Source organism: Gossypium hirsutum, chromosome A06, assembly GCF_007990345.1.
Source record: "Gossypium hirsutum isolate 1008001.06 chromosome A06, Gossypium_hirsutum_v2.1, whole genome shotgun sequence".
NCBI classification, from domain to species: domain Eukaryota; kingdom Viridiplantae; phylum Streptophyta; class Magnoliopsida; order Malvales; family Malvaceae; genus Gossypium; species Gossypium hirsutum.
In genome coordinates this window covers 69,481,256-69,505,547 of record NC_053429.1, presented here as the reverse complement: position 1 = coordinate 69,505,547, position 24,292 = coordinate 69,481,256, and the positions used below count along the sequence as shown (strand labels likewise).

The 24,292-nt window shown below is 37.4% G+C and overlaps 1 protein-coding gene across 1 annotated transcript; it reads right to left on the bottom strand.

The window, feature by feature from the left end:
* Positions 1–263: 263 nt before the first annotated feature.
* Positions 264–21,276, bottom strand: LOC107963040 (uncharacterized). Its single transcript, XM_016899639.1, has 3 exons — positions 21,001–21,276; positions 20,537–20,869; positions 264–575 (listed from the first exon to the last, which is right to left on the bottom strand). Exons 1-3 carry the CDS (start codon positions 21,274–21,276, stop codon positions 264–266), a joined length of 921 nt encoding a protein of 306 aa, XP_016755128.1.
* Between the last annotated feature and the right edge of the window lie 3,016 nt (positions 21,277–24,292).

The following is a 24,292-nucleotide window of genomic DNA, read 5'->3' as shown; positions in this document are numbered from 1 at the left end:
GTACCTAATTATTCTGTAAAAAAAAAGTAGAACAAGCTTGAAAAAATAAAATAAAATCACATAATGATAAATTTAATAAAACTTACAATTTTTCGACCAATTTAATGGTCTTTGCCTGCTTTTGATTAATATTCCCAAAATAGTGTTTCAACTACTGTCCATTCACTTTGGACTGTTGTCCATCATGTAAATCTCTAATTGTGACTGCACCATGAGGAAATACTTCGACAACTTTGAAAGGTCTAGACCAACATGAGCGCAATTTACCCGGGTGCAATTTTAGTCTCGATTTGAATAATAAAACTTGTTGACCGCAATAAATTATCGCTGCAAATAATTCTATCATGCCCTTGTTTGGTCTTTTCCTTGTAAATTGCAGCATTGTCATAGGCATTTTGCCTAATCTCCTCTAGTTCAGTGATATCCAATAGCCTTTTCTTTCTAGCAGCTTCATAGTCCATGTTCACTTGCTTAATTGCCCATATTGCTTTGTGCTCCAATTCAACTGGAAAGTGACATGCTTTCCCAAAAACCAATGGATACGGCGAAATCCCTAATTGAGTTTTGTATGCTATCTGTAATGCCCATAAAGCATCATCCAGTCTGAAAGACCAATCTTTCCTCGAAGGGTTCATAACCTTCTAAGCATGTTTTTAATTTGTCAATTTGATACTTCGGCTTGTCCATTAGTTTGCGAATGATAAGTAGTAGCCATTCTATGATTAACTCCATATCTCTTCAGTGTGGCTGCCACTTGGTTGCAATGAAAGTATGTACCCTAATAACTAATCAATGCCTTTGGTGTGCCAAATAGGGTGAGAATATGATTGTGAAAATATTTAAGCACAGTCTTTGCATTATCCTTTGAGACTGCAATAGCTTCAATCCACTTCAAGACGTAATCAACAACTACTAATATATAAAGATTTCCAAATGAACTTGGAAATAGTCCCATAAAATCCATACCCCGAACATCGAACAATTCAACCTCTAAAATTGGCTGCTACAACATTTCATTGCGTCGGATATAGAACCAGTGCGCTGACACCTATCACATTGATTCACAAAATGGTGGGCATCTTTGAATAATGAAGGCTAGTAGAATCCTAATTGGAGAACCTTAGTAGCATTTCGCAAGCCACCAAAATGACCTCCATAAGGAGCATCATGATAGGCCCGAATTTGATGTGACACATTGAAGTGTTTTTCGAAAACCATGTTTTCATTGAAAACCCCTCTTATTTGAAAACTTAAGTAAAATCCCAGTTACGTTAGTTTACTTTATAAAGTGGTACATTGAAAAGTTAGTAATTCTATTCCCAAAATTTCTTTTAAGTTGCGAAAGTTAATTTTAAAAGTAACTAATTAACGAAAATGTAATGTTAAAAACTAAGTTGTGAAACAATTCCGAGAATGTTGCGAAAACGTAGTGTTGTTTAAAAACAATTATAAATCAAAGTAAATAAAACCCAAAGTTAAAATCCAGAAACTTTAAGAGGCCTTATTACAAAAGTTAAAAACCTAAAACGGAATCTAAAACATAAATAAAGTCCAAAGGCAGTCGTGTGGCCATCTCCGAGTCCCTCGCAGCACCAATCCTCCTAATGTTGGAGATTACCTGCATATTTAATAAATGGGGTGAGTTTATGAAAACTCAGTGTGTAATCCCCTTACTAGAGTAGCAGTTAGTATACAGAAACAGAAACCGAAATAGTCTGGGCCAAAGCCCTTTTAATAGTAAAGTATAGTCCAGTTAAGAGCATACGTGGGCCAAAGCCCACTACTATATCATTTGGGTCACACCCATAACAGAATCAATTGGGCCTAGCCCAAACCAATAATAGAACAAGTGGGCTTAAGCCCAATACAGTGACAAATCTCATAAACAGATATGCAACAGTATGAGGATGTATCCCACCTCGATCCAGTTAACACACCACCCGTGCCAACCCTACACTTACGCGGGGATAAAATCGACCCACCAAGTCAGCACACCAATGTTAGCACCGGTTGTGGCACTAACCAAAATCGCAGCAAAGCTGCTAGTATATATGCGGCTCTAAGCCTTCAGTAGCGGTATTATAATTGGCATAAAGCCATTGGTAATTGTATTATGTTTGACACATAGCCATCAACGACGCTAATATAATCAACACACAGCCTTGGGTAAATATGATCGACACAGAGTCATCAGTATGTATGTTAGGCACATAGCCACGAGTAAATATGTTTGCCACAAAGCCATAGTCAAGATGGCACAGAGCCATTTTTAGGTTGGCACAGAGCCATAATTAGATTACGCAGCTTTAAGCCGTTCATCGGTCCATAGTCATCTTGTGCAACCCGTGCGAGCTTAATAGATCAATACAGGGTCTACAGTCGTCTCGTACGACATGTGCGACCCTATTAGAACAAAACTTCCTCCATATCAATGTCCCAACCCCATGCAATATGTCATATATGTCATGCTCAATCATCACACGTGTATGCAAAATGGCCATACTCAGTAACAGTCATTTAAACATATATTAAAAGCATATCAGTCATACAACCACAATCAAGTCAATTAAAACGCAGTTATACATTCACAGTCAAATCAGTCATAGCCTAAGTCAGTCATTTACCCATAAGGGCAAAACAGACAAAACGATCATTTTACACTATAAAGGTATTTTGGTAATTTCACAAATTGAGGGTATTTCATTAATTTTATAACCTGAGGGTGTTTTAGTATTTTTTCAAATTGGGGGTATTTCAGTAATTTTACAAATTGGGGGTATTTTAGTAATTTTACAAGTCAGGGGTATTTCAGTAAATCGGGGGTCTTAATGACCCAATCGAGGGTCCATTGTTGCCTCAAGCGACCTAAGTAACTTAAAAAAACATAACGGTGTAAGTGGGCCTAAGGCCCATTACTCGACCCAAGCAGGCCCACACACTCATGTGGCCCATTTAGCCCAATTTTAGATACGACTATGTGTACGCCATAGCCCGGTTCATTAATAGTCACTTATCGTAGATTTTATCCGTATGGGCTCAAGAGCCCATTGGGCCTACACGACCCATTTCGGCCCATCGAGGCTCAAAACAACCTAAGTTATGTGCGCGACATGACAAGTCTATCTACTTCCCACTTAACAGCGAAATTTACCCATGCAGGCCCACAGGCCCATTGGGCCCATACAGCCTATTTAACCCAGAACTATTCATGGCTGTACGAATGACATAGCCCAGTCCAAAAGTTACCACATAACATACATTTTATCTGTGTTGGCCCATAAGCCCATGAGGCCCACACGGCCCAATCCGACCCAACATGGCCCAGAACGGCCTCTGCCATGTACGCGACATGACAAGCCCAACCATATTCCACCTAGTAATTGATTTGACACAAGCGGGCCCACGGGCCTATTGGGCCTATTTGACCCATTTCGTGGCCCAAGTGGCCCACTACTGCCTAAGCTCATGAATTCGCTCATGGTGGCCTTCCTTGTCGTACGCCCATGTTCCATGAGCTCAGTTCACCACACGCACGATCGCATACTCGTGTGGCATCATACGCCATATTTTCGACTTTTTGGCATTTTGCTAATCTACAGTCATAGCAGAGTAAACAACACACACATTTTCAGCTTTTCAACCGATTGCCAGAACAAGGCATACGATTACACACCTTTTTGTGAAGTCAAGGGAACTGCTCACACCTAAAGCCTTGATCGGAAGGAGTGTGGCTAACTACACCTAGATTTCTTAAAGCCAATCACACGTACCCTAACACTTAACTGCACACATAAGAGATTAATAGATCGAAACCGTTAAGCAATAGCCTAAAACCCATAAAGATAATACTTAAAGAACTAAGAGTAATCGGCCTATACCCAAACCAACAAGGTATCAAAATTACCTTAACCCAATATTGAAAGATCGAGTTTCGATGCTTCGAGAACATTCTGTGCCCTTCACTCCTCAGTAATATCGATTCGTCAGAACTCTTGTAGGTAGAAATGTTTGATCGATAGAAAAGGGAAAAAAAGAACGAAGGCAGAGAAAGAGAGGTTGAATTCGGCTCACATTAAGAAGAATAGGAAACAAGGAGAAGAGAATAAAGAAAACCAATAGGAAGAAATAGGTTTAGGTAAAGGAAGAAAAGAAGAAGAAGTGCACGAAAAGAAATACAATTCCACTAGGCAAGAATAAAGTAACGAGAGAAGCAATATTGAGAACAAGGAGGAAAGGAAATCGACACCTTATGACTTGGGTTTTGGCAAAGTGACCAAAGGAAATTTGAAGATTACTAACCAAAGAAGGAGAAAGACCTGAATGGTCAAAACGCAAAACACACAATAACAAGAATGAAAAAACTCCGAAAGAAATGTTTTGAAAACAAAATGGAAAACTACTCCAACTTCTCCCATTTCAAAATCCTTTAAAAGCTCCACCAATCTCTCCACTGAATTTTCTCCTTGATTTACTCCAACTCCCCATTCAAATTCAATTCAAATTCTTATGACCAATACAACCACAGAGTTCCAGTCCAGTTCCAACACCTCCCCAGCTCAAACAGCAAAATAAACATACCATTGAGCACGCCATGCCTCGAACCTTAGACCTCTTGCCACACATGTAGCGCCACCTTGCCACTAGATCCCTTCTCTCTTTGTGTCATAAAATAAACACTAATTATTATAAGTCCTATAAGCTAACATCCAGGTTCACTTAAGAGCCCAAAAATTAAAATTTTGCAAACACCCAGACTTGAACCCAGGCTTCTCAAGCACTCCCAAATATGCCCAATTACTTAGCCACTAAAGCTACACATAATTTGTGATATTTCTCGCATGCCTAAACTTTTATGCGTTCCCACACTTAAGGCCCATTCCTTCTAGGCCTAAATTCGAGGCGTTACAACTCTACCCCTTAAAGAAATTTCGTCCTCGAAATTTCCAACTATCAGAATAGTCACACAACCTAGCCTACCACACTACGCTCTCGCTGCACACTCTGATCCTAGCAATACAAGCATGCACCAAACCATATATCCATCAGAGCGGATAAATAACACATGCATACCATTTCCAGAACATACACAGAAAAATAGAAAATCTAGATTTACGTACAACAATACGGTCTAATATCTAAGAAATCGCAGTATTTCTATCTACTACTTTTCAATGAAATAAACTACAGTTTTAGAAACTTACAGATTCGTGCCGGAGACTCGGTGTGCCACATTTTCAGGAAAACATTTTAAAAAATATTTTGAATGCACCAAATCTTTTCAAATCCTTTGAAACAATTCTTTCGTCAATTCAATTTTAAAACCCAATCCACAGCCGAGTTTTGCAACCTGGCTTTGATACCACTAAATATAACACCTAAACCCGGCCTAAAAGTTAGGCCTGAGTTTGACGTGTCATATTAAAGTGTTTTTTGAAAACCATGTTTTCATTGAAAATCCTTCCTATTTGAAAACTTAAGTAAAATCCCAGTTATGTTAGTTTATTTTATAAAGTGGTACATTGAAAAGTTTTAATTCTATTCTCAAAATTTCTTTTAAGTTGCAGAAGCTAATTTTAAAAGTATTTGATTTACAAAAACGTGATGTTAAAAATTAAGTTACGAAACCATTCCGAGAAGGTTAAGGAAACGTAGTGTTGTTTAAAAATAGTTATAAATCGAAGTAAATAAAACCCAAAGTTAAAATCCAGAAACTTTAAGTGGCCTTATTACAAAAGTTGAAAACCCAAAATGGAATTTAAAACATAAATAAAGTCCAAAGGCAGTCGTGTGGCCATCTCCGAGTCCCTTGCAGCACCGATCCTCCTAATGCTGGGGATTACCTGCATGTTAACAAACAGGGTGAGTTTTCATAAACTCAGTGTGTAATCCCCTTACTAGAGTAGCAGTTAGTATACAGAAATAGAAACCGGAACAGTCTGGGCCAAAGCCCTTTTAACAGTAACAGTACAGTCCAGTTCAGAACATACGTGGGCCGAAGGCCACTACTATATCATTTGGGTCACAGCCCATAATAGAATCAATTGGGCCTAACCCAAACCAATAATAGAACAAGTTGGCCTAAGCCTAATACAGTGACAAATCTCATAAACATATATGCAACAATATGATGATGCATCCCACCCCGATACAGCTAACACACTACCTGTACCAACCCTACACTTACGTGGGGATAAAATCGACCCACCCAGCCAGGACACCAATGTTAGCACTAGTTGTGGCACTAACCAAAATCGCAGCAAAGCTGCTAGTATATATGCAGCTCTAAGCCTTCAGTAGCAGTGTTATAATTAGCACAAATCCATTGGTAACTGTATTATGTTTGGTACATAGGCATCAGCGACGGTAAAATAATTGGCACACAGCCTTGGGTAAATATGATTGACATAGAGTCATCAATAAGTCTGTTAGGCACATAGCCACAGGTAAATATGTTTGGCACAAAACCATATTTAGGTTGGCATAGAGCCATAATTAGATTACGCGGCTTTAAGCCGTCTGTTAGTCCACAGTCATCTTGTGTGACTCGTGTAAGCTTAACAGATCAATACTAGGTCCACAGTTGTCTCGTGTGACCCGTGCGACCCTATCAGAACAGAACATCCTCCATACCAATGTCCCAACCCCATGTAATATGTCTTGTATGTCATGCTTAATCATCACACGTGTATGCAGAATGGCTATACTTAGTAACAGTCATTTAAACATATATTAAAAGCATATAAATCATACAACCATAGTCAAGTCAATTAAAACGCAGCCATACATTCACAGTCAAGTCATTCATAGCCCAAGTCAGTCATTTACCCACAAGAGCAAAAAAATCATTTTACTCTTTAAGGAAAAACGGTTATTTTACCCTACAAGGGTATTTTGGTAATCCTACCCTATAGAGGTATTCGGTAATTTCATAAATCGAGGGTATTTCAGTAATTTTACAACCTAAGGGTATTTCAATAATTTTACAAATCAAGGGTATTTTGGTAATTTTACAAATTGGGGGATTTCTGTAATTTTACAAGCCGAAGGTATTTAAGTAATTTTACAGATCATGGGTCTTAACGACCCAATTGAGGTCCATTATCGCCTCGAGAGACCTAAGTAACTTAAACAAACATAACGGTGTAAGTGGGCCTAAGGCCCATTACTCGACTCAAGTGGGCCACACACTTGTGTGGCCAATTTAGTCCAATTTTAGATACCACTATGTGTGAACCATAGCCCGATTCATTAATAGTCACTTATCGCAAATTTTATCTGTGTCGGCCCACGATCCCAGTAGGCCCACACGACCCATTTTGGCCCATCGAGGCCCAAAAAAACTTAAGTCATGTGCGCGACATGACAAGTCTATCTACTTCCCGCTTACTCCAAAATTTACCCACGAAGGCCCACGCCATACGGCCCATTTAACCAAGAACTATTCACAGCTGTACGAATGACGTAGCCTAGTCCAAAACTTACCACAACATACATTTTATCCGTGTGGGCCCACAAGCCAATTTGGCCCACACAGCCCAGTTTGGCCCAACGTGGCCCAAAATGGCCTATTCCATGTACGGGACAGGACAAGCCCAACCATATTCCACCTTGTAACTGATTTGAAACAAGCGGGCCCATGAGCCCATTGGGCCTATTCGCCCATTTTGTGGCCCAAGTGCCTAAGCCCACGTATTAGCTCATAGTGGCCTTCCTCGTTGTACACCTACGTTCCGTGAGCTTGGTTCATCACACGTGCGATCGCATGCTCGTGTGGCATCATACGCCATATTTACAGCTTTTCGGCATTTTACCGATCTACAGTCATAGCAGAGTAAACAACACACACATTTTTGGCTTTTCAGTCGATTATCAAAACAAGCATATGGTTACACACCTCTTTGTAAAGTCGAGGGAACTGCTTACACCTAAAGCCTTGACCAGAAGAAGTGTGGCTAACTACACCTAGATTTCTTGAAGTTGATCACATGTACCCTGACACTTAATTGCACACATAAGAGATTAATAGATAGAACTTGTTAAGAAATAGCCTAAAACCCATAAAGATAATACTCAACAAACTAAGAGTAATCGACCTATACCCAAACCAACAAGGTATCGAAATTACCTTAACCTAATATTGGAAGACCGAGTTTCGATGCTTCGGGAACGTTCTGTGCCCTTCACTCCTCAGTAATACCGATTCTTCAGAACGCTTGTAAGTAGGAACGTTTGATCGATAGAAAAGGGAAAAAAAGAATGAAGGTAGAGAAAGAGAGGTTGAATTCGGCTCACATTAAGAAGAATAGGAAACAAGGAGAAGAGAATAAAGAAAACCAATAGGAAGAAATCAGTTTAGGTAAAGGAAGAAAAGAAGAAGAAGTGCACGAAAAGAAAGACAATTCGGCTAGGCAAGAATAAAGCAACGAGAGAAGCAATATTGAGAACAAAGAGGAAAGGAAATTGGCACCTTATGACTTGGGTTTCGGCAAAGTGACCAATGGAAATTTAAAGATTACTAACCAGAGAAGGAGAAAGACCTGGATGGTCAAAATGCAAAATACACAATAACAAGAATGACAAAACCCCAAAAGAAATGCTCTGGAAATGAAATGGAAAACTACTCTAACTTCTCCCATTTCAAAATCTTTCAAAAGCTCCACCAATCCTTCCACCGAATTTTCTCCCTGATTTACTCCAACTCTCCATTCAAATTCAATTCAAATTCTTATGACCAATTCAACCACAGAGTTCCAGTCTAGTTCCAACACCTCTCCAGCTCAATCAGTAAAATAAACATACAATTGCGCATGCCATGCCTCAAACCTTAGACCCCTTGCCACACATGTAGTGCCACCTTGCCACTAGATCCCTTCTCTCTTTGTGTCATAAAATAAACACTAATTATTATAAGTCCTACAAGCTAACATCCAGGTACACTTAAGAGCCCAAAAATTAAAATTTTGCAAACACCCAAACTTGAACCTAGGCTTCTCAAGCACTCTCAAATATGCCCAAATACTTAGCAACTAAAGCTACACATAATTTGTGATATTTCTCGCACGCCTAAACTTTTATCCGTTCCCCAAATTTGGGGTGTTACACTTTACCCCCTTAAAGAAATTTCGTCCTCGAAATTTCCAACTATTAGAATAGTCGCACAACCTAGCAATACAAGCACACACTGATACTAACAATACAAGCACGCACCAAACCATCTATCTATCGGAGCGGATAAATAACACATGCATACCATTTCTAGAACATATATAGAAAAATACAAACTCTAGCTTTACGTGCAGCAATACTGTCTAATATCTAAGAAATCATAGTATTTCTATCTACTACTTTTTAATGAAATAAACAATAGTTTTAGAAACTTACAGATTCGGTGCCGGAGACTCGGTGTGCCACACTTTTAGGAAAACATTCAGAAAAATATTTTGAATACACCAAATCTTTTCAAATTCTTTGAAACAATTCTTTCGACAATTCAATTTCGCAATCCACAGTCGAGTTTTACAACCTGTCTTTGATACCACTAAATGTAAACCCCAAACCAAACCTAAAAGTTAGGCTCGAGTCTGACGTGTCACATTAAAGTGTTTTTTGAAAACCATGTTTTCATTGAAAACCCTTCTTATTTGAAAACTTGAGTAAAATCCCATTTACATTAGTTTATTTTATAAAGTGGAACATTGAAATGTTATTAATTCTATTCTCAAAATTTCTTTTAAGTTACATAAGCTAATTTTAAAAGTAAATGATTTATGAAAACATGATGTTAAAAACTAAGTTGTGAAATCGTTCCGAGAATGTTGCAGAAACGTAATGTTGTTTAAAAATAGTTATAAATCAAAGTAAATAAAACCCAAAGTTAAAATCCAGAAACTTTAAGAGGCTTTATTACAAAATTTGAAAACCCAAAACGGAATCTAAAACATAAATAAAGTCCAAAGGCAGTCATGTGGCCATCTCCGAGTCCCTCATAGCACCGATCCTCCTAATGCTGGGGATCACCTGCATAGTTAATAAACGGGTGAGCTTATGAAAACTCAGTGTGTAATCCCCTTACTAGAGTAGCAGTTAGTATACAGAAATAAAAACTGGAACAGTCTAGGCCAAAGCCATTTTAACAGTAACAGTACAGTCCAGTTCAGAGCATACGTGGGCCAAAGCCCACTACTATATCATTTGGGTCACAACCCATAATAGAATCAATTGGGCCTAGCCCAAACCAATAACAGAACAAGTGGGCCTAAGCCCAATACAGTGACAGATCTCCTAAACAGATATGCAAAGTATGATGATGTATCCCACCTCGATCTAGCCAACACACCACCCGTACCAACCCTACACTTACGTGGGGATAAAATGGACCCACCCAACCAGCACACCAATGTTAGCACCGGTTGCGACACTAATCGAAATCGCAGCAAAGCTGCTAGTATATATGCGGCTCTAAGCCTTCAGTAGCGGTATTATAATTAGCACAAAGCCATCGGTAACTGTATTATGTTTGGCACATAGCCATCAGCAACGGTAATATAATCGACACACAGCCTTGGGTAAATATGATCGACACAGAGTCATCAATAATTATGTTAGGCACATTGCTATGGGTAAATACATTTGGCACAAAGCCATTTTTAGGTTGGCACAGAGCCATAATCAGATTACGCAGCTTTAAGTCGTCCGTTAGTCCATAGTCATCTTGTGCGACCCGTACGAGCTTAACAGATCAATATTGGGTCCATAGTTGTCTCGTGCGACCCGTGTGACCCTATTAGAACAGAACTTCCTCCATATCAATGTCTCAACCCCATGCAATATGACATGTATGTCATGCTTAATCATCACACATGTATGCAGAATGGCCATACTCAGTAACAGCCATTTAAAAATATATTAAAAGCATATCAGTCATACAACCACAGCCAAATCAATTAAAACGCAGTCATACATTCACAGTCAAATCAATTATAGCCCAAGTCCGTCATTTACCTACAAGGGCAAAATAATCATTTTACTCTTTAGGGCAAAATGGTCATTTTACCCTATAAGGGTATTTCGATAATCCTACCCTATAGGGGTATTTTAGTAATTTTACAAATCGAGGGTATTTCGATAATTTTATAACCCGGGGCTATTTTAATAACCTTACAAATTGGGGGTATTTCGGTAATTTTACATATCGAGGGTATTTCAATAATTTTACAAGCCGGGGGTATTTCAGTAATTTTACAAATCGGGGGGTCTTAATGACCCAAACGAGGGTCCGTTGTCACCTTGAGCGACCTAAATAACCTAAACAGACATAACGGTGCAAGTGGGCCTAAGGCCTATTACTCGACCCAAGTGGGCCCACACGCTCGTGTGGCCCATTTAGCCCAATTTTAGATACGGCTATGTGTGTGCCATAGCACGGTTCATTAATAGTCAATTACTGCAAATTTTATTTGTGTGGGGCCACGAGCTTATTGGGCCCAAATGGCCCATTTTGGCCCATCGAGGACTAAAACAACCTAAGTCATGTGCGCGACATGACCAGTCTATCTACTTCCCGCTTAACAGCGAAATTTACCTACACGGGCCCACAGGCCAATTGGGCCCATACGACCCATTTAACCTAGAACTATTCACAGTTGTACGAACGACATAACCCAGTCCAAAACTTACCACATAACATACATTTTATCCTTGTAGGCCCATAAGCCCATTCGGCCCACACGGCCCAGTCTGACCCAACGTGGCCCAGAATGGCCTATGCCATGTACACGAGATGACAAGCCCAACCATATTCCACCTAGTAACTAATTTGACACAAGCGAGCCCACGGGCCTATTTCGTGGCCCAAGTGGCCTACTACGGCTTAAGCCCACGAATTCGCTCATGGTGGCCTTCATCTTCGTACGCCCACGTTCCGTGAGCTCGGTTCACTACACGCACGATCGTACACTCGTGTGGCATTATATGCCATATTTCTGGCTTTTCGGTATTTTACCGATCTACAGTCATAGCAGAGTAAACAACACACACATTTTCGGCTTTTCAGCCAATTATCAAAACAAGGCATACGGTCACACACCTCTTCGTGAAGTCGAGGGAACTGCTCACACCTAAAGCCTTGACCGGAAGGAGTGTGGCTAACTACACCTAGATTGGTTAAAGCTGATCACACATACCCTGATACTTAACTGCACGCATAAAAGATTAATAGATAGAACCCGTTAAGAAATAGCCTAAAACCCATAAAGATAATACTTAAGGAACTAAGAGTAATCGATCTATACCGAAACCAACAAGGTATCGAAATTACCTTAACCAAATATTGGAAGACCGGGCTTCGATGCTTCGAGAACATTCTGTGCCCTTCAATCTTCAGTAATACCGATTCATCAAAAAGCTTGTAGGTCGAAATGTTTGATCGATAGAAAAGGGAAAAAAAAGAATGAAGGCAGAGAAAGGAGGTTGAATTCAGCTCACATTAAGAAGAATAGGAAATAGGGAGAAGAGAATAATGAAAACCAATGGGAAGAAACCAGTTTAGGTAAAGGAAGAAAATAAGAAGAAGTGCACGAAAAGAAAGACAATTTGGCTAGGAAAGAATAAATTAACGAGAGAAGCAATATTGAGAACAAGGAGGAAAGGAAATCGTTACCTTATGACTTGGGTTTTGGCAAAGTGACAAATGGAAATTTTAAGATTACTAACTAGAGAAGGGGAAAGACCCGAATGGTCAAAACACAAAACACACAGTAACAAGAATGACAAAACTCCAAAAGAAATGCTCCGGAAACAAAATGGAAAACTACTCTAACTTCTCCCATTTCAAAATCCTTCAAAAGCTCCACCAATCCCTCCATCGAATTTTCTCCTTGATTTACTCCAACTCCCCATTCAAATTCAATTCAAATTCTTATAACCAATTCAACCATAGAGTTCCAGTCTAGTTCTAACACCTCCCCAGCTCAAGCAGCAAAATAAACATACAATTGCGCACGCCATGCCTCGAACCTCAAACTCTTTGCCACACATGTAGTGCCACCTTGCCACTAGATCCCTTCTCTCTTTGTGTCATAAAACAAACACTAATTATTATAAATCCTATAAGCTAACATCCAGGTTCACTTAAGAGCCCAAAAATTAAAATTGTGCAAACACCCAGACTTGAACCCAGGCTTCTCAAGCACTCCCAAATATGCCCAAATACTTAGCCATTAAAGCTACACATGTTATATTTCTTGCACCCCTAAACTTTTATGCGTTCCCACACTTAAGGCCCATTCCTTCTAGGCCAAAATTTAGGGCGTTACACTTTCAGAACACAACGCCAAATAATGTTGTCATTGCATACCTTGAATAAATACGGCTTGTTGCAATGATACTTCACTACTTCACGAAGAAACCTTTCTTTTTAATGGCTTGTGACACCCAATGGGAGTTTTCTACACACTAGATAATTAACAAAATCTACATACCAATGGCTTGTATCTACCGCAAATAACTTCTCATCTGGGAATTTGTCGACAATTTAAAGTATGTTTCCATCTTCATTGCCAACTTCCAATCGAGATAGATGGTCTACAACTTGACTCTCTGAACCCTTGTGGCCTTTTATCTCGATGTTAAATTCTTGCAACATTAAGATCCAATGTACCAGTCTTGGTTTTGCATCCTTCTTCACAAAAAGATATCTCAATGCCAAGTAATCAGTAAATACGGTAACCTTTGCACCGACAAGATAAGAATGAAACTTTAGAGAAATTCTAGGTTTAAGCCTCACACACCCGTGTGGAGGCAATGCACATGCCCGTGTGGAGGCAATGTACACGCCAGTGTGCATTGAGACACACTCGTGTCTCATACCTGTGTTGAATTATTTTTCATTTTGAACCTACAGGGGTTTTCACATGATCGAGCACACGCCCGTGTCCCCAACACAGCCACGACACGCCTGTGTCACAACCCGTGTACAAAAACCTAGACATTCTGTTTATGATGTCATCATTCATTTAAGGGCACACGGCTAAGGCATACGCCCATGTGCTAGGCCGTGTCCTCCACACAGTTGAGACACATGGCCATGTCTCTGCCTGTGTGTTTACTACCATGCATACTGACCTAAAACTTTAAGTGCAGCGGACACACGGCCATACAACACGCCCATATGGACTAACCGTGTGTCACACATGGCCTAGGCACATGACTGTGTGTCTACCCATATGGACCTTTTTGTAGGCTATATTCCAAGCTTTTGGTCACCCTCAAACATCCATACACACTGATATGTTCCTTGGACGTCTATCATGGTATAAATGTACCCTTAAAACCTTTTTAGCCAAGGTCATGCATGTTGCTTCAAGAATCTTCTTAACCTATATTGGTATTACCCTATTTATTTTAGGGTTACCGTTTTACAAATCATATTATATACTTAGCTCATTTTATACATCATGCCAATTATGACCTAAGCCATCTTCAAGTGATTTGGCCACATTATACATATCCATTCATGGTATATCACATTAACCATCTCATGAAACATTCAAGCATAAACATGCACAATTAGTAGGTTTACAACCTACATCAACATGAGCCATATCTCATGGCCATATATAAAATGAATAAGCATATCATTTAAGCCCTTACATTGGATAGCCAAATGACACATATAAAAAATGACCAAAAATCCTATACATGCCATTATAACAAAATAAAAGTTTCTATATACCAAGACAAGACAAGTTGATAGTGTGATCGATACTCCAACTGTCTTCCAACCTTCACGAGTCTGCGAGCTCTGTAAGACAAGGAAAAAGAGAGGGGGTAAGCATTTACATGTTTAGTAAGTCCAGATAACAAGAAGGTAAACTTACTGGCTGTTTAGCATACAACCATAATGCCTATTTGCATAGTATAATTTCCTTATCATATACAGTCAATCATCATGTTTGTGACAGCCCTAATTTGACCCCAGTCGGAATGTGGTCTCGGGACCCCAAAACTGAGTCATAAAATTTATTTAAAATATATTTGCATATCTTCTATGTGTGATAGTGCATGTGTGAAAATTTGATGTTTTAATTTAGTCTTATGAATGTGAATTTTACTTGAAAGACTTAGTTGAGAAACTTAGAAAATATGATAGGTAAATTGTAAGGATCAAATAATTGCAAAGTGGGAAAGCTTGGGTTTGCATGTCAAAATGCCCAAAATTCATTAATGGCCGGCCAAGTAATGATGTTTCTCCCACTAAGTTAAATTTATTATAATTTTATGTTGGCAAATGGTTAAAATAATCTAAATAAAAAATGAATTAATAGGAAAAGATGAATAAAAGAAGAAAGGAGAGAGAGAGTATTCATCTTCTTCCTCTTGCAAGCCGTAACTTAAATGAAATAGGAGGGAAACTCTTAAGGACATTCAGCCATCCTAAGGGTTGATTAAGGTAGGGTTTCATGTTAATTCCATTAAATTAAATAAAAATATAGTTAGTAGTCCATGTTTTATTATAACACATATGTTGATATTTTACTTAATTAGGTGACAAAATGAGCATACGGTTAAATTGGATGAATGCTAGGAGGATGGTGTTTTTGATGTTTTAGATAGAAATAGTAGAAAGGTGAAAAATGAGCTAGATAAATGGATATATGTGAAATTAGATGATGTTATGAATAGATGTGAAACTTATGCTAGTTTAGAAAAATTTGGTCAAAGTGTTCATGAGATGAAACTATGTGTTAAATGAAAAATGGTGAGTAATTTCTATTTTGATAGTGATAATGTATTCGGCCTTGAGGCATTAGATAAACATTTGTTAAAGTTCTAATGTCTTGAACAATGATGGTTGTAAGATGTAGTGGAAATCATTAAATTATATATGTGAGAAATGAGCAAGGGTGGTTGCCGTATGTACAAAAATATATATGTGTTTATATATATGTGTGTTTATTTGAAGTAATGATTGGATTAATAATAGTAACGTGATCCTAGGTGGTCAATAGCCGAATAGCTTAAACACATAAGGTAGAAAGATCACATTTTACCGTGTGGTTCTTGTGATAAAAAATCATTAATATTATGGGATATAAATAACTAGCAAGGTGATTAAATTAGTTAATTTATTTATTTTAGCTCAAGAACCCAAAGGAGGGGAATCAAGCAAGGGCAAAGCAAAGAATATCGAGTAGCCAATTGGAACTATTTCATCCAACACAAAGTAAGTCTATAAGCAACTAAGCTTGGTTATTCTATACATAATTGGTGTATGCATATCGTGAAGAAATTTCTCTCGTTCATGTATTCTTTTGATTGAAAGGCATGTGACCGATTATACTTAGTTAATTAAATAAATCACTTTGTTAAAATGAAATGACTTTGGCACTATGTGTGCTAATTTGAATGGTACTATGTGTGCGAATTTGTATGGCACTATGTGTGCAGATTTGAATGTCAATATGTATGTGAATTACTAAGGCACTATGTGTGCGAATTTGTATGGCACTATATGTGCGGGTTTATATGGCACTATGTGTGCGGATTTGAATGTCAATATGTATGTGAATTACTAAGGCACTATGTGTGCGAATTTGTATGGCACTATCTGTGCAGATTTATATGGCACTATGTGTGCGGATTTGAATGTCAATATGTATGTGAATTACTAAGGCACTATGTGTGTGGGTTAACATGGCACTATGGGTGCGAATTTCCTTGCTTGAGCACTACGTGTGCGAAATTGGTTGTTGATAAAATAAATGCAGGAACTAAATGAAGGGCAAAAACTATTGTCCGAATAAAAAATTGGAGACATGAAAATTGAAACATAGGTACATGAATGCATCTATTTCATCATTGTTAAATATTCTAGGAAGGAATTAAGGTATCCGATTATATGATACTTTGAGTTAATAGTATGACTTGACTAGTAGTTGAATTGATAATTTCGATAATCTAAGGAACTTTCTAGTTTCTAGATCGACATATTCAGTTAATTGTTTGCATTACATGGCTTACGACTTACTGGGTTGAAAACTCATTTGGTCTGTTTGCTTGTCTCTTATTTAGATTTCTTTTTGATCCGTTTCATGCTCGGGACCATCCTCGAAGTCATCACACCTACCTGCAATGTTTTGGTATCCCTTCTTAGTTAATTCTAAGTTAACATTATGGCATGTATAGGATAGCATTTTGGTAGATTTTGTTGTTTTGATAGTATTGTACATAAAGGCCATGAGAAAATGGCTTAACTTTCATGCTTAAATTCGATTTTGTTGGATTATGATTAAGTTCTTTGTGGTTAATTGGCAATGTGTTATGGGGGAGTGGTGTATTTGATATTTATTATGAGTGTCAAATTTGTTTAATGATTTTGAATATGTGAAGTGGGTTGATTCGATTTTTGTTTTGCATATTGAATGGATTATTTGAATTTCGATTGTTGTATTGGTTAATGTGTTATATGTGATATGGCATTGAAAGTAGTTTAGTTATATCCGAACATGTATATGTTTGTTTTAACATGTTCACGGCTTGGTATGGGTGATTCATGTTTTCGAATATATATATGTTAGTAGTTAAGGACATACCCTTATGAAGTATAAATTGTAATGTGAGATTGTTTGAAAGTTACATAATCATATACTATAGATTCGGATATAAGATAAATCTATGTGGAGTGGGTATGGTAAATCTACGATTCAATATTTACTTATATAAATCTTATGTATATGAGGAAATGGTTTATGATAATGTATTTCGGTTATATATTAAATAACGATGTGTTTTGTGATATAAAATGTTATGCACTAATAAATATAAATGCATGTTATTATATGAGGTATATTCGGTGTGTACTTTTTGTGTAATATAATTTTAGATATTGACTTATAAAATTTATATGTTTTAATATTATACTAGAATGTGTCTAAGTTTCAATCGACTATGTGATATTAATAAATTGTTTGGTTTAAAAGTTAGTCCAAGTGTGTGCATGTATATATATATTTTTTAAAACTAAAAGATATTTTGTTCAAGTAATACCTTGTAATCTCAATCTGGCGACGGATACGGGTTAGGGGTGTTATAATGTTAGTCTCATGTCAATACATTTAAGCATTAATCTTAGATGAGCTCATCATTTCCAAGCATTTTTATTTTCGTTCCTCAATTTCATCCCATTGAACTTCTCAGAATCTCAATGGATAACTCATTTACCGTCAAATCGTGTGAGTGGTCATTTTAAATATGCACTCCCGTGAACCTTGCTTTTACGGCGAGATTACCAGTCTAACCTAAATCCCCTGAAATGTAAACTAATAGAGTAATGTCGGGATTACCAGTCTAGGCTAAATCCCTTACAATGACATGTACTTTAATGAGCTCAGATTAGAATTACTAGTCCAGGCTAAATTCAGACCCTAATAGGATTGCCCGTCTAGGCTAAATCCATTTCAGCACACTTATTTTTCGGGAGGCTCGATCACTAAAGGAACACCTGTTCGGGCTAGATCCTTTTTACCGTCAATTCATTTCCAGAAATCCATCAGATATCCTTTTATTTCAATCGAGAAACTTCAATTCTCTTTTAATCTATACTACGACATTTCATGGATTATCATGCAATGAATGTCTAAATTGTCATACATTCAAATATATACATTTTGTGTATATTAAGAGTTTACTTCGAGTTACACGAACTTACCTAGTAATTGCTTCGGGTTCGTATTTCGGATATTCTGAAACCTTTTGTTTTCCACGGCCGACTTCCAGAATTGGTTCCTCGGTGTCTATATCAGTAAAAATAAATTATTAATACCTCATATTGTTCATTTTCGGCTTAAGACTGACCCTCGGGCAAAATGACCAATTTGCCCCTAACCTTTCACACTTTTTACAATTTAGTCCTAAGGCTCGTATACTGAAATTCATGAAATTTCTAAGTTACCCAAGCACTGAATATTTTTCTTGCTTATAGTATCCCACATTTTCTTTCATTTCACATTTTTCTACCCATTTGCACAACTTTTACAAAATGGTCCCTTAAGTGATTTCCATGAAAAACTACTTAGTAAAAGTTGTTTACTATCCTTTAAACTCTCATATTCCTCCATAAATCATCAAAACACAAGCATCTCATGCATTGGTAAATTTTTTAACATGAACCCTAGCTCAAAATATGGGTAGAAATAGAGAAAACATGTTACGAGGATCTCAAAAACATAAAGAACATAAAAACGGGGCTAGAGAATACTTGCTATCAAGCTTGAAATGTTGAACCAAAACCCTAGCTATGGCTATAGAGAATTTTAACAACCACAAGAAAGATGATGGCTGATTTTAGCTATCTTTTTCCCTTTTTATTTCATTTATTACGAAATGACCAAAATGTCTTTCCTTAATAATAACCTTTCAAAATTTTCCATGCATACCCATTTTTGTCTAAAAACTTAGAAATTAGGTAAATTTCTATTTAAGGCCTCCTAATTAATAATCCATAGCAATTTCATATTAATTTCTTCTAGAACCCAAGTTTTGCAATTTATTCAATTTGGTCCCTAATTTCCAATTGGACACCTTATACTTAAAATTTCTTCATGAAACTTTAACACATGCTTACTTTCATATCCTAGACCTCATAATAATCATAAAAAAATATTTTAATGTCAGATTTGTGGTCCCGAAACCATTATTCCAACTAGGCCTAATTTTGGGATATTACACCTAAACTAGAGATGCGATGGCCTAACACAACACCTTCAGTTGCCATGAAATGGCATTTTCCCCAATTTTGAACAAGATGTATGTCTTCACATAGCTACAATACTTTATCCAAATTGTCATCGCAATTATCAAAATCATTCACATAGACTGAGAAATCATCCATAAAAACCTCTAAAGAATCTTCAATCATATTTCAGAATATTGCCATCGTGCACCTTTGAAATGTGGCTGGTGCGTTGCAAAGACCAAAAGGCATACGAAGAAAAGCAAAAGTACTAAAGGGACAGGTGAAAGTTGTTTTCTCTTGATCCTTTGGTGCAATAGCAATTTGATTGTACCCAAAATAGCCGTCTAAGAAGCAGTAATAGGCTCTTCCAGCAAGCTTGTCCAACATTTAATCAATGAAAGGAAGTGGGAAGTGGTCCTTCCTTGTGGTAGCATTAAGTTTGCGATAATCCATACAGACTCACCATCTAGTAGGAATGCGTGTTGGAATTAATTCATCTCTATCGTTGCTAACCATAGTGATGCCACTCTTTTTAGGAATGCATTACACTGGACTCACCCAATTGCTATGAAAAATAGGGTAAATAGTTCCAGCATCAAGCCAATTTATAATTTCTTTCTTAACAACTTCCTTCATCTTCTCGTTTAATCTTCTTTGTTGCTTAATTGATTGCTTGCCTTCATATTCCAACTTGATCTTGTGCACACAAAAAGATGGACTAATGCCTCGAATATCAACAATACTCGAAGAAATAGCTTGTTTATGTTGCTTAAGAATATGGACCAATTTCTCTTCTTGAGTTACATCTAGTGTTGTGGAGACAATAACTAGGAGAGTATTGTTAGCACCAAGAAAGACGTATTTAAAATGAATAGATAGTGGTTTCAATTCCAGAGCAAGAGCTTTATCAATAGATGGCTTGAAAATTGGAGCTGTTCTGTTGGCTAAGTCTAAAGATTCAATCTGCCATCCATTCCTGAGTTCAATATTATTAGCTTCAATCATGCTCTCACAATTATCTAAGAATTCATCATTAGATGTCATTGCAAACTCCTCAGAAAGTATTGTGCTTCGGTAATTGAATTCTTCCTTAATTAGATCATCTAGCACATCGACAGTATGACATTCTTCTTTATCCTACATTAAATAGATTCGAAAATACTGATGGTAACGTGCTTATCATTAAGTTGCATGGTCAGTTCACCTTTGTGAACATCAATAAGAGTTCATCTAGTGGCTAAAAATGGTCGTCCGAAGATTATGGGTACCTCCTTGTCTGCCTCACAGTCAAGTATGATAAAATTAGTCAGAAAAATGAATTTATCCACATGAACTAAGATATCTTTAATTTTCCCTTCAGGTTGAGCTAAGGACTGATCAACTAGTTGCAATGTCACTGCAGTAGGTTTCATGTGACCAATTCCCAACTTTATGAAAGTAGATAGTAGCATTAAGTTGATGTTAGCTCCCAAGTTGAATAAAGCCTTGCCCAAATAATGGTTGTCAATTGAACATGGGATAGTAAAGCTCTCAGGATCTTTCATTGTGGGTGGCAACTTATTTTTCAAAATAGCACTACAGCCTTCTGTGAGTGCAATAGTTTCTATATCACTGAGCTTCATCTTTTTGGGAAAGAGCTCATTCATAAATTTCCTATAATTCAGAATTTGCACAAGAGTGTCTACTAAAGGAATATTAACCTAAAATTGCTTTAGTGTGTTCAGGAACTATTTGTACTACTGATCCTGCTCATTCTCTCTAAATCTTTGTGGAAAAGGTAAAGGTGGAGATACATCTGATTCTGCCAACAGTTTCGAGGGTCAGACATTAGGCATATGAGTAACAATTTGTGGAACTTTTTTGTCTGGTACATCGGCAAGCTCTTCAGATTCAACCTTCTCACTAGGGATCACTTCACTAGTATCTTGCGGTGCTATAGTAGAGCCTGTAATTGGCTCGCTAATTTGTTACCACTCTTGAGAGTGATAACCATGCAGTGTTCTTTCCTCCTCGGTCTGAGATTTTTCGTATCACTAAGTAGTGTGCCCGACGATCGAGTATTCATATTTGAAGCAAGTTCCCCTAATTGTGCCTCCAACACCTGAATAGATGATAAATTCCCTTGCACAATAGCTTCTATGATAGTCATATGCTCCAGCATTAAAGCTTCAAGAGCTGATAATGGGTTAGAAGGAGAAGCTTTCGTGTACTGTTGTCATTGATGTTTTGGAACATGCTGATTCGACATTTAAGAGTGTTGTGGCTGTATCTGATTCTGGTGTGGATGCATCTGGCTTTGTTGTGGATGCATCTGTTGTGCTGATTGTAGTCTGTTGTTGTTGATTGTAATTCCCTTGTCTTGAATTACAATTGCCTTGAGTAGATATATTTCCATATCGAAATGTTGCAACATTTTGTCCAGTATTCTTAGTTCCTCAAGACTGTTGATTGCATGCAGAATTATTATAAGAGGTGCCATAAGAATTTTTGTAGATGTTACTGACATAAAAGGCATTCTCTGCATGTGGTGGACAATCTTCATAGCTGTGGTTGTCACTGTAAATCTCACAACATAATGTAGGAACATCAACTTGTTGAGCGAGTTGTATAGCTGGAACGACACTAGTCCCTTGCATACTTTTATCATATTTGCAAGAGAAAAAACTTGAGCACTAAGTGCAGATATTGCGTCCAATTCAATAACTCCCGGAGTAGCTTTTGCTTGTGCAACTCTAGAGATATGATATTGATAATCATTCTGAGCAATTCTCTCAAGAATTCCAATAGCATCATTATAAGCACAATCCAACAAAGGACCATGGGTTGATGCATCGATAAGATTCCTTGTGTGTGAATTCAGCCCATTATAGAAAATCTCAATTTGTGTTTCCTATTGAATGTCATGTATGGGACAACGTCAAAGTAAAGATTTATATCGTTCCTATGTGGTGTGAAGATTCTCATCATCCAACTGATGATAAGCTGTAATATTATTTCGGAGACAAGCATTCATTGTCGGCGGGTTAAATTGCAAAAAAAACTGTGTTCCTAGGCATTCCAAGAAGTAATTGATTCAACAGGTAGCCCAAGGAACTAAGTACGAGCTCTTCCCTGCAAGGAATAAGGAAATAACTGTATTTTCAAAGCGTCATCAGGAATGCCTTGTTGACTAAATGAAGCATAAATTAGTAAAAATAATTTAAGATGTTCTCATGCATCTTCATGTGGTAGTCCAGCATAGTGCCCATTAGAATTCAACATTTGAAACATTATTGGCCTGAGTTCAAAATTTCCAGCTTAGATTGTTGGACTAACAACTCCCGATTGTAAGTCATCTAAGACAGGTACTACAAAATCTCGCATAGTCCTGTTTTGTATTTGAGCATCTTGCAGTAACGATGGTTCATTAGCATTTTGGTGCTGCATCGAGGGTATGACTTCATAGTTTATTAGTAAAGCCATATTCCTTTGTTCTCGAAGTCTCCTCCAAACGTTTCTTTCAATTTTTGGGTCAAAATCGACAATAAACTCTGAATTGCTTCAGGTCATACAACACCTAAAATAAAATGTGAAAATAGAGACAAAAAGAAAACAAGTTAGTAACAGCTAAATATTATGAAATAAAAACAAACACCAAACAAACGCCATCCCCGATAACGGAGCCAAAACTTGATCAGCTGTTTAACATCACAGCAATAATGTGCAAGCATACACTATGGATGCAAGTATAGTAGATAGATATGAGTTTGTCGGATATCTATCCCACAAGGATGGTTGTCTTTTATCTATCAAGTGAGTGCAATAAATATATAGAAATGAGTTGAAAGTAGTTCTCGAAGCACTAACTTGAAAACAATAAGATAAAATATGATAATGATAAACTGGGATCCCCAACATGAATATTCAATAGAATACTAAGTGCTCACAAGGTATAACAAGATAGGTGATTATCGATGCATTAAATTGCAATGAATATTTTACCAAGCTTAACTTCTATATTTAATTTAAGACTTAAACATGCACATTAGCCACACATTCTGATGATGGCAATGGAACACGATTAAGAACAAGTGGATTAAATTCCTCTAATCCTTAAGCAACTTCCATTGTCAGGCTTGTTAGCTTGAATTATCGCTGCACTTTCCAGTGTTAGTGACTGCAATAACACTTCCATGCTAAAAACATTCAAACCAAAAGATTAAATAGTAGAAGCAAGATTGAATAAAATAACGTTTAACTTAGAAATCATGTATACTTTCGTACAAACATGAAATAGAAAGTAATCACCAGTGTTTAGAAAAGAAATATAAAAGAAACAAGTGGAGAGTACTATTCCTAGAAAATCTCAACTTGATCCCTCAACTCCCTATTGTGTCACATTCAGGGCTCCTCGTAAGAGCTAATCTGCATCCCTTTCACATTGGTTCACCCATAGGAGGTTTAAGCCACCATAGCTGAAAAACTTCAAAAGATAGTTTGAAGAAGATAATCTCCTTAAAAAAAACCTCTCCCCTTTTCTTTTTATGAATATTCATATTTATTCAAATAGCATATGTGTCT

Coding starts and splice junctions, on each gene's coding strand:
- LOC107963040 (XM_016899639.1), bottom strand. CDS start 21,276: ATGAAAGATCCTGAGAGCTTTACTATCCCATGTTCAATTGACAACCAT. Junction 20,870..21,000: donor ACTGTGAGGCAGACAAGGAG/GTACCCATAATC, acceptor TATTTAATGTAG/GATAAAGAAGAATGTCATAC. Junction 576..20,536: donor TTGTCTCCACAACACTAGAT/GTAACTCAAGAA, acceptor TGGGCATTACAG/ATAGCATACAAAACTCAATT.